Source organism: Papaver somniferum, chromosome 10 (assembly GCF_003573695.1).
Source record: "Papaver somniferum cultivar HN1 chromosome 10, ASM357369v1, whole genome shotgun sequence".
Lineage (NCBI taxonomy): Eukaryota > Viridiplantae > Streptophyta > Magnoliopsida > Ranunculales > Papaveraceae > Papaver > Papaver somniferum.
This window is the reverse complement of record NC_039367.1, coordinates 32,530,974-32,542,627: the sequence shown is the minus strand read 5'-3', so window position 1 is coordinate 32,542,627 and position 11,654 is coordinate 32,530,974. Positions and strand designations below refer to the sequence as shown.

At 37.3% G+C, this 11,654-nt stretch overlaps 1 protein-coding gene across 1 annotated transcript; it reads right to left on the bottom strand.

Moving 5' to 3' along the window:
• Nucleotides 1-990: 990 nt before the first annotated feature.
• Nucleotides 991-7,975, bottom strand: LOC113315492 (pentatricopeptide repeat-containing protein At1g05750, chloroplastic-like). The gene is made up of 7 exons (XM_026563766.1): nucleotides 7,934-7,975; nucleotides 7,535-7,873; nucleotides 7,294-7,444; nucleotides 5,075-5,295; nucleotides 4,526-4,573; nucleotides 1,363-1,701; nucleotides 991-1,272 (listed from the first exon to the last, which is right to left on the bottom strand). The coding sequence occupies exons 1-7, from the start codon at nucleotides 7,973-7,975 to the stop codon at nucleotides 991-993; spliced, it is 1,422 nt and encodes a 473-aa protein (XP_026419551.1).
• Between the last annotated feature and the right edge of the window lie 3,679 nt (nucleotides 7,976-11,654).

Below are 11,654 nucleotides of genomic sequence, written 5' to 3'. Positions count from 1 at the left end.
GATTCAGAAGATGATTCAGGGTTTGAATTTGAAACTGAAATTATTGTTTCTAACGTTTTTGAATCTGTTGTTTTGATTTCTATCGATTCAGAAGACGATGAATAGCTTTAGATTTCAATCTGTGTCTGCAAATGATTCAAAAGATTGTTCTGATTTTTTCAGTTTTTTTTCTTCTTTTCTGGCGAGGGTGAGAGTGAGATCCAGTTTCTCTCTCCTGAAATGAAAAGTGAAAGTTTCTGTGTGAGAGAAAACCTAGGCTAGAGAGTTATATAGTTAAGGTTATTCTGGTCATTTCAACCTCTATTAAAATTTATTTTTAATTCGGGGGCTAGTCTTAAAACTCTTTTAACTAGGGGCATCATTTTATGGGTTATCCATGGGTTCGGCCTTAGCCTAATTTTCCCAACTATAAATTTTTTTTTCAATCCGTTTTTTCAGCCCATTGAGTGAAAGTGCAACTGTTGTTGGAGCTGGCTTGACTGTCCCTGCTGCACAGTCTGGATGTACAACAATGTCAAGGGTATTTACTCTCATCGTTTATAACTTCAAAGTCCATGACTGGTACCTTCTGCATCGTTGGACTTGTGATATATGTCCACTTCTGCAGGCAACTTATCTTAGTTGACTCCAAAAAATATATAATAGTGCATGAGTCTATTTGTACATCAAAATGGTATCGGACTAGTTTTGAAGGTGTAAGTGTGTAAAAAGAAAAGCCAACATTTATGCATAATAAGTCGACTGGTGCAACTGTTGACCAATGTGAACCAAACATTTAGACAAAAGCTTGATAAAAGACATTCAGACCAAAGCATAATGACAAGAGTACTATTCTCAGTTAATTCGGAAAGTAGAGAGTTGTTAACATCAAGATCCATAATAAACAACCAAACTATTGTAACTGAAAGGTTACCTACAGAGCAATGTGCTAACAATAAAATGTTACTGGGATCGATCACCCTCATACTTTTAAAATCACAAATTCTCAGCTCAATTGCTGGCATTCCTGATGGTTGATGTTCCAGCAGTCTTTCCTTCACCCATGAAAGCTTTCCTGAACTTGGCAGCATCTTTATATGCACCAAACGCCGAGTAAGTATTTGACATAGTAGCCAACGTACCATCTTCTTTAAAACCATATTTCAGCATCCTTCCAAAGACATTCTGAGCTAAGTTCAAATTTCCACCAGGAGTGCAATGTGCTAAGACTGTATTTAGCATTACAGAGGTCGGCCTAGGTTCTAAAAAGCGAAGAGCCTCGTTCATTAAATCCTTGCGCACATACAATGTGATTAACATACCTTTGCAGATATCATACTGCTCCAACTTGTATGAATCATATATTCATCTTGCATCTTCAACCTGACCTCCATGTGAACAACATGACAACACACCAGTAAAAGTGGATAAGTTTGGGTAGATACCCTTGTTTTTCATAGAACTGAAGAGTTCCATTCCTTTAACAGATTCTCCACCGAGTGCATAAGAATGGAGCAGAATATTATGCTGATCCACACAAGGTTTGCGAATCATCTTAAATTCCTTTTCGGACAAATCAACTTGGCCCAGAACTGAATAGTACTCGATCATCTGAGTCAATAGAGGTTTTGCATTGCAAAAACATCTTCTTACTAACCACGCATGGGTACACTTTCCCATTCGAGCATCAAACATGCAAACTTGTTGGCTTTTCAGGTCCAACTGAGGAACATTGCTCACTCAAAAGTATTTCAATAGGTGCTCTTTAATGCTACCTAGGACCTTTTCAAGAGGTTTTAAAGTCTTTGAAGAATTATCCGCCATCTTCCGCATGGAACAAAATTGACTTGTTGAAGTCTGACGAAGAATTGGAAGAGATGGTTTCATCTTACGCTTGAACATGTCGAGAAAAAAGAGAGTTGTACATGAAAATCAATTTGAAGAAAGACCAAATTAGAGCGGTAACAGTAACCAAGCTCACAACATTGATGATTGGCATTCCAGAGTTGAAGTAGAAAACAATTGACCTCAAAATCATAATAAACCAGTCAGAAAAGAAAAAGAAGAATCAGAAACTAATCCGCACTGACAATGGCTACGGGAGTAGTTTCTTGAAGTTAACAGGTTCAGAAATTTTTTTTGAACAAAACCATGTTCCAATCACACATACATTCTTAAAAGATGAAAAACCTAAATAATAGAAAATGGGACCAAATTAACTTTGGGATTTATTCAATTTTCATAGCCGGAGAAAAATTTCGTAAACATGAGTTAATCATTTCATCGGTGTACATCTTCTCATTTCATGTGGAAATCAATTCCATATCCGTAATACTCAAAGAATTTCTTAGTAAGAATCCTGAATAACATCATCTGATCAAGTTTTTCTAAGAAACAAGAGAACAAAACACTAAGATCAACTTACCGAGTAGAAGACGAAATTAAATTATATTCAGTAAACAACAACACCAAAAATACAGTAACACCACCAACAACAACTGACAATATGATTAGCAGCGAGCAACTCATGCTATACTGATTTCAATGTAAAATTTCCAAACGATTGACTAATAATTTTTTTTTAACAATCACAAATAAGAATTTTGCAAAAGAAATAGCTTATCTGCTCTAAACTCTAAGAAACCCTATGTTTTTTCTTCATGATTTCCCTCTCTTGCTCTAACTTTCTGAAGCTCTGCTGACATAGGGACGAACTTAGAGGAGGGAATTTTGTGTGACATGAAGTAGTTTGTAGATGGTACATCGCGTTACGGATTTTTATTTTATGTTCGCGTGTTTGTACGGTAGATCTCGATGCCTAAACTGTTTGATTTAAATTAAGATGCGAGATCATATCTTAACAGTTCGATTTCCTGAATGGAGTTGAAACATATATTATTAGAATGTTACCTGTACAGGCTAGTTACTACACTAAATCTTCTTTTTCGTTTTCTCGGGTGAAAACCTGTAATAGTGTGTTGTTATCCAGACGTGCGAAACGAATCTGGCCGTTAGAGTGAGGTGGCAGTATGCAGAGATCTTTTGTAAAAGAAAGTTTTTTTTGCTAGACTCAATTTGTAAACGTACAGGGAAGGTGGTTATCCAGCAAGACTTGCGAAATGAGGGTGCAGATCCTCCGTACACACAATCCCTCTGTTCCTCTGTCCCGACTTATCATATGTCATGAGATTGAGAAGCTTATACGAGTTCGACACATGTACACAGAAGAAATGGGTACGTATTGTTAAGAATTTGGGGTTGAGTTTTTCAGACGAGAAAGCAGGTGAGAAGAAACGAAGTCTTGCCATTGAAGATGGTGATTAATAGACAAGATTCAGAGTTGATGCAGAGTTTCGATAGGTTTAAGAGAATGGGTTTGATCCAAACTCAAGTTTACAGCACAAGATAAGAAATTCTAACCTGAGAAACCAGCTGCAGAAGAGGGTGTTGATGTCATCATCCATTTACAGTAATGGATGTACAAGATCGAATTGCAGTTGTTAGATTATGAATGATTTGTGTATGGAATTGAATTGTGCAGGGAAGGAGTTGATTTGTGTAGCTTCCAAGGTGCATCCATTACACAATCCATCACAAACTCAGAACTACACACCAGGTGCTTGTTAGAATGTCTGAACCAGCCAGCTTGATTCCAGCAGTGACTACAATGGAATGTGGGCTTATTTTCAAAGAGTTAGGATATGTTTCACGGTTGCGAATTCAGGTAGAGAATGGGTTAGTCTTGGTTTTGTAAGGGTTTTTGAATGAGTTTTAAACCAAGAAAGAGGGGAGTGAAACTGAAGTTGTTGAGCATTGTTGTTGCTGCTCATTGTGGCTCGAGACAGTAGCATTGGGTCAAGGCAAGTTACTACCAGAAAATCAGCAAAGATTGAATTTCGAGGATATGTTGTTGTTCTGAAGTTGAGATAAGGATACGAAATTGCGGAGATCTGGTGCAGTTTTGGCGACAAGAAATCAGTAAGAAAGTAACCAGTTGGAGCTGCACGAATTCACTATCTGTTGTCGTTGATATTCATGGGTCAGGTGCCTTGCCAAGACTAGCCGCTGTTAACCATGCTCTCTAGGGTTGGGTTCAATGGGTTAAGAGAAAATTTCGAAGACAAAAAGGAAACAAATCAGGGATTCAAGTTAGTTGGTCTTGGGTAAGTTGTTTGAGCTAAAATTCAGCTAAGAGTTGTTGCTGCAGTTAATTGGAGAGTAACCAGAATTTGTTGACGATTAAGAAAAATGGGTTGCGTGGGATTCAAGTTGAAGCCATAGAATTGAGCTTATATAAAAGGAGAACACCACTGTCAGTCAATCAATCTCATACCCCTCACGACTGCTTCACCACTTACAGGGAGGAACTTTGCTCCTCCCCGAACTTTTGCAGTACACAGTCACCACCTGCATCATCCTCTGCATCCACTACATACATCACCATTCATCTTGCCATCATCCACTCACCTGCATATTTCATTCCACCACCAGCAATCCTCCATTACATCTGCATCGCAATCCACCACTTGCATCTCCACCAGTTCACCTGCATCATACCATACACAACATCATCTTTTGAATCAGCACCAACAACCTACACCAGTTCCATACAGTCTATCGTCAGCACCTGTGAACACCAGCTCCAGTCCATCCTTCTGTTACCACAAGTCGCAACTACCACCACTCCATCAGGGTTGTACCAGGACACCTCAAGCTGTTGTTTGCTTACCACCCACGCCACCAGTACACAAGCATATCGTACACCATCACCAGTTCATACTCCACTACCACATTCACAGCAGCTGGGTTATTGTATTGGGCTTGAAAGTAATTATGTCTGTGCTATTCTATTTGTTTCTTTATCATGATCTCCAGTAACTAAATTGTTTGGTTAGGGTTATTTTGAAGCTATGCGATTTGTTCTTGATAATTTATTCAAGTTTGATATTTCTTTTGAATAATGTTTTATTGTTTGTCTTTTACCGTGTTTATGACCATGAATTTTTTACAGGGTATTTGAGTGGCCAATTAGATATCTTGTCAGCAATACTAAATCAAGATTATTGAACCGTAATATCCGTAATTGTTATTGAACCTCACAATCTCTATCAAAACAGTTTAAAAGCTTCACAACCCCATGCTTGTTAGTTGTTATTTGTTTCATGTTCTTTGGAGCAGCAACATCAAATTCATACATCATGACAAGATCACCATAAGGCGCTTTCCTAAGATACGTTTTAGCTCTGTCAGATACTCCTATTAGCTTTACTTCTTTCACCAAACCTTTAACTGCATTGAATGAGTGTCTTAAATTTCCTGTACACATTACACAACAAAACAGCAAGAATCAGAAAGTTGTGTACTTATCAAATACACTCTTTTTTAATTGAAAATCAAAAGCATTACATAAAGAATGTGTATCTGCCATGTACACAAACTGAAATCATGCTATAATGTATTGTGCAGCTTAATCTTAGACATTATACAATGTGTAACTTCAAGTTACACATGCTTATGAATGTGTAGCCTTAAGTACACACAACCAATTTTGATGTGTAACTATTAGTTACACAAGCTAAACATAACCCAAGGCAAGTCAGTGGTGAGATTTTGATTGTGTAACTTGTAGTTACAAAAGGCTCATTTGTATGTGTAACTATAAGTTACACAATCATTATACAAAAAGTTACACAAGCTAAACATAACCTAAGGCAAGTCAGTGGTGAGATTTTTAATGTGTAACTATAAGTTACACATTAGAAAACATATACTCCAAACGATTCAATCTTAATACCTGTTAACGGCATCTTAAAAGGAAAATTAGTTGATTGAATTAAGATTTAAATACATGTTAATGCAGGATTTTGTTCTGGTTCTCTCTTTCTTCTTTTCATCTTCGTAGATAAATAACAGTTCACAATTAAATCTGATCTGAAACTGAATCTCTTGTTTGCAGTTCTTCTTCTTCTCCAATCTGTAAAAATAGCTTCATCAGTCGAACAGGAATTAATCAGTAACAACTAAAAATGAAACTGAATCTCTTGTTTTCGTTCTAATCTCAGATGACATAAAATTTTGAACCAACACCAATCGATAAGTAACAACAACAATCAAAACTAACAGATTCAAATTAAAAATATACCTATTTGTTTGTCTTCAGACTCAAATTAAAACTAACAGTTTGTTTAATCGATTCAGAAGATGATTCAGGGTTTGAATATGAATTTGAAACTGAAATTATTGTTTCTAACGTTTTTGAATATGTTGTTTTGATTTCTATCGATTCAGAAGACGATGAATAGCTTTAGATTTCTATCTGTGTCTGCAAATGATTCAAAAGATTGTTCTGATTTTTTCAGTTTTTTTCTTCTTTTCTGGCGAGGGTGAGAGTGAGATCCAGTTTCTCTCTCCTGAAATGAAAAGTGAACGTTTCTGTGTGAGAGAAAACCTAGGCTAGAGAGTTATATAGTTAAGGTTATTCTGGTCATTTCAACCTCTATTAAAATTTATTTTTAATTCGGGGGCTAGTCTTAAAACTCTTTTAACTAGGGGCATCATTTTATGGGTTATCCATGGGTTCGGCCTTAGCCTAATTTTCCCAACTATAAATTTTTTTTTCAATCCGTTTTTTCAGCCCATTGAGTGAAAGTGCAACTGTTGTTGGAGCTGGCTTGACTGTCCCTGCTGCACAGTCTGGATGTACAACAATGTCAAGGGTATTTACTCTCATCGTTTATAACTTCAAAGTCCATGACTGGTACCTTCTGCATCGTTGGACTTGTGATATATGTCCACTTCTGCAGGCAACTTATCTTAGTTGACTCCAAAAAATATATAATAGTGCATGAGTCTATTTGTACATCAAAATGGTATCGGACTAGTTTTGAAGGTGTAAGTGTGTAAAAAGAAAGCCAACATTTATGCATAATAAGTCGACTGGTGCAACTGTTGACCAATGTGAACCAAACATTTAGACAAAAGCTTGATAAAAGACATTCAGACCAAAGCATAATGACAAGAGTACTATTCTCAGTTAATTCGGAAAGTAGAGAGTTGTTAACATCAAGATCCATAATAAACAACCAAACTATTGTAACTGAAAGGTTACCTACAGAGCAATGTGCTAACAATAAAATGTTACTGGGATCGATCACCCTCATACTTTTAAAATCACAAATTCTCAGCTCAATTGCTGGCATTCCTGATGGTTGATGTTCCAGCAGTCTTTCCTTCACCCATGAAAGCTTTCCTGAACTTGGCAGTCTTTATATGCACCAAACGCCGAGTAAGTATTTGACATAGTAGCCAACGTACCATCTTCTTTAAAACCATATTTCAGCATCCTTCCAAAGACATTCTGAGCTAAGTTCAAATTTCCACCAGGAGTGCAATGTGCTAAGACTGTATTTAGCATTACAGAGGTCGGCCTAGGTTCTAAAAAGCGAAGAGCCTCGTTCATTAAATCCTTCCGCACATACAATGTGATTAACATACCTTTGCAGATATCATACTGCTCCAACTTGTATGAATCATATATTCATCTTGCATCTTCAACCTGACCTCCATGTGAACAACATGACAACACACCAGTAAAAGTGGATAAGTTTGGGTAGATACCCTTGTTTTTCATAGAACTGAAGAGTTCCATTCCTTTAACAGATTCTCCACCGAGTGCATAAGAATGGAGCAGAATATTATGCTGATCCACCCAAGGTTTGCGAATCATCTTAAATTCCTTTTCGGACAAATCAACTTGGCCCAGAACTGAATAGTACTCGATCATCTGAGTCAATAGAGGTTTTGCATTGCAAAAAACTCTTCTTACTAACCACGCATGGGTACACTTTCCCATTCGAGCATCAAACATGCAAACTTGTTGGCTTTTCAGGTCCAACTGAGGAACATTTCTCACTCAAAAGTATTTCAATAGGTGCTCTTTAATGCTACCTAGGACCTTTTCAAGAGGTTGTAAAGTCTTTGAAGAATTATCCGCCATCTTCCGCATGGAACAAAATTGACTTGTTGAAGTCTGACGAAGAAGTGGAAGAGATGGTTTCATCTTACGCTTGAACATGTCGAGAAAAAAGAGAGTTGTACATGAAAATCAATTTGAAGAAAGACCAAATTAGAGCGGTAACAGTAACCAAGCTCACAACATTGATGATTGGCATTCCAGAGTTGAAGTAGAAAACAATTGACCTCAAAATCATAATAAACCAGTCAGAAAAGAAAAATAAGAATCAGAAACTAATCCGCACTGACAATGGCTACGGGAGTAGTTTCTTGAAGTTAACAGGTTCAGAAATTTTTTTTGAACAAAACCATGTTCCAATCACACATACATTCTTAAAAGATGAAAAACCTAAATAATAGAAAATGGGACCAAATTAACTTTGGGATTTATTCAATTTTCATAGCCGGAGAAAAATTTCGTAAACATGAGTTAATCATTTCATCGGTGTACATCTTCTCATTTCATGTGGAAATCAATTCCATATCCGTAATACTCAAAGAATTTCTTAGTAAGAATCCTGAATAACATCATCTGATCAAGTTTTTCTAAGAAACAAGAGAACAGAACACTAAGATCAACTTACCGAGTAGAAGACGAAATTAAATTATATTCAGTAAACAACAACACCAAAAATACAGTAACACCACCAACAACAACTGACAATATGATTAGCAGCGAGCAACTCATGCTATACTGATTTCAATGTAAAATTTCCAAACGATTGACTAATAATTTTTTTTTAACAATCACAAATAAGAATTTTGCAAAAGAAATAGCTTATCTGCTCTAAACTCTAAGAAACCCTATGTTTTTTCTTCATGATTTCCCTCTCTTGCTCTAACTTTCTGAAGCTCTGCTGACATAGGGACGAACTTAGAGGAGGGAATTTTGTGTGACATGAAGTAGTTTGTAGATGGTACATCGCGTTACGGATTTTTATTTTATGTTCGCGTGTTTGTACGGTAGATCTCGATGCCTAAACTGTTTGATTTAAATTAAGATGCGAGATCATATCTTAACAGTTCGATTTCCTGAATGGAGTTGAAACATATATTATTAGAATGTTACCTCTACAGGCTAGTTACTACACTAAATCTTCTTTTTCGTTTTCTCGGGTGTAAACCTGTAATAGTGTGTTGTTATCCAGACGTGCGAAACGAATCTGGCCGTTAGAGTGAGGTGGCAGTATGCAGAGATCTTTTGTAAAAGAAAGTTTTTTTTTGCTAGACTCAATTTGTAAACGTACAGGGAAGGTGGTTATCCAGCAAGACTTGCGAAATGAGGGTGCAGATCCTCCGTACACACAATCCCTCTGTTCCTCTGTCCCGACTTATCATATGTCATGAGATTGAGAAGCTTATACGAGTTCGACACATGTACACAGAAGAAATGGGTACGTATTGTTAAGAATTTGGGGTTGAGTTTTTCAGACGAGAAAGCAGGTGAGAAGAAACGAAGTCTTGCCATTGAAGATGGTGATTAATAGACAAGATTCAGAGTTGATGCAGAGTTTCGATAGGTTTAAGAGAATGGGTTTGATCCAAACTCAAGTTTACAGCACAAGATAAGAAATTCTAACCTGAGAAACCAGCTGCAGAAGAGGGTGTTGATGTCATCATCCATTTACAGTAATGGATGTACAAGATCGAATTGCAGTTGTTAGATTATGAATGATTTGTGTATGGAATTGAATTGTGCAGGGAAGGAGTTGATTTGTGTAGCTTCCAAGGTGCATCCATTACACAATCCATCACAAACTCAGAACTACACACCAGGTGCTTGTTAGAATGTCTGAACCAGCCAGCTTGATTCCAGCAGTGACTACAATGGAATGTGGGCTTATTTTCAAAGAGTTAGGATATGTTTCACGGTTGCGAATTCAGGTAGAGAATGGGTTAGTCTTGGTTCGAGTTTGTAAGGGTTTTTGAATGAGTTTTAAACCAAGAAAGAGGGGAGTGAAACTGAAGTTGTTGAGCATTGTTGTTGCTGCTCATTGTGGCTCGAGACAGTAGCATTGGGTCAAGGCAAGTTACTACCAGAAAATCAGCAAAGATTGAATTTCGAGGATATGTTGTTGTTCTGAAGTTGAGATAAGGATACGAAATTGCGGAGATCTGGTGCAGTTTTGGCGACAAGAAATCAGTAAGAAAGTAACCAGTTGGAGCTGCACGAATTCACTATCTGTTGTCGTTGATATTCATGGGTCAGGTGCCTTGCCAAGACTAGCCGCTGTTAACCATGCTCTCTAGGGTTGGGTTCAATGGGTTAAGAGAAAATTTCGAAGACAAAAAGGAAACAAATCAGGGATTCAAGTTAGTTGGTCTTGGGTAAGTTGTTTGAGCTAAAATTCAGCTAAGAGTTGTTGCTGCAGTTAATTGGAGAGTAACCAGAATTTGTTGACGATTAAGAAAAATGGGTTGCGTGGGATTCAAGTTGAAGCTAGAGAATTGAGCTTATATAAAAGGAGAACACCACTGTCAGTCAATCAATCTCATACCCCTCACGACTGCTTCACCACTTATAGGGAGGAACTTTGCTCCTCCCCGAACTTTTGCAGTACACAGTCACCACCTGCATCATCCTCTGCATCCACTACATACATCACCATTCATCTTGCCATCATCCACTCACCTGCATATTTCATTCCACCACCAGCAATCCTCCATTACATCTGCATCGCAATCCACCACTTGCATCTCTACCAGTTCACCTGCATCATACCATACACAACATCATCTTTTGAATCAGCACCAACAACCTACACCAGTTCCATACAGTCTATCGTCAGCACCTGTGAACACCAGCTCCAGTCCATCCTTCTGTTACCACAAGTCGCAACTACCACCACTCCATCAGGGTTGTACCAGGACACCTCAAGCTGTTGTTTGCTTACCACCCACGCCACCAGTACACAAGCATATCGTACACCATCACCAGTTCATACTCCACAACCACATTCGCAGTAGCTGGGTTATTGTATTGGGTTTGAAAGTAGTTCTGTCTCTGCTATTCTATTTGTTTCTTTATCATGAACTCCAGTAACTAAATTGTTTAGTTAGGGTTATTTTGAAGCTATGCGACTTGTTCTTGATAATTTTTCAAGTTTGATATTTCTTTTGAATAATGTTTTATTGCTTATCTTTTACCGTGTTTATGACCATGAATTTTTTGCAGGGTGTTTGGGTGGACAATTAGATATCTTGTTTGCAATACTAAATCTAGATTATTGAACCGTAATCCGTAATTGTTATGGTGATTTAAACATAAGTAACAAAGCATCAACGTTGCAATGGGATGTTGTGGATTTTGATGTGTATTTGACAACCCTAAGTTTACATGTCGAACTTACGAGCATGTGATTAGGATCAATCCGAACTCATATAATATACCGGTTAGTTAAGTTACACTAGAGAGCTTATTTAAAGTGGCTTGATTGACTAGACACAAGTAGAGAACTTATTCTACGAAGTAACTTTGGAGTTTAATGGACTTGTTAAACTTATAACTTGTCTAGGATTGTTAATAAACGTATCTTGAAGAAGATTCATGTTCACTAATGGAGAAAGAATCCCTAAGCATTCTCATCCTCAATGTTCACATTCATATCTGTTTTGTAGTTTTTGCATTATTCATATATTTTTAGAAATTAAATCGAAACTTT

Coding starts and splice junctions, on each gene's coding strand:
- LOC113315492 (XM_026563766.1), bottom strand. CDS start 7,975: ATGGCGGATAATTCTTCAAAGACTTTACAACCTCTTGAAAAG. Junction 7,874..7,933: donor CTTTACAACCTCTTGAAAAG/GTCCTAGGTAGC, acceptor AATGTTCCTCAG/TTGGACCTGAAAAGCCAACA. Junction 5,296..7,293: donor ATATGGTTTTAAAGAAGATG/GTACGTTGGCTA, acceptor TAATGTGTACAG/GAAATTTAAGACACTCATTC.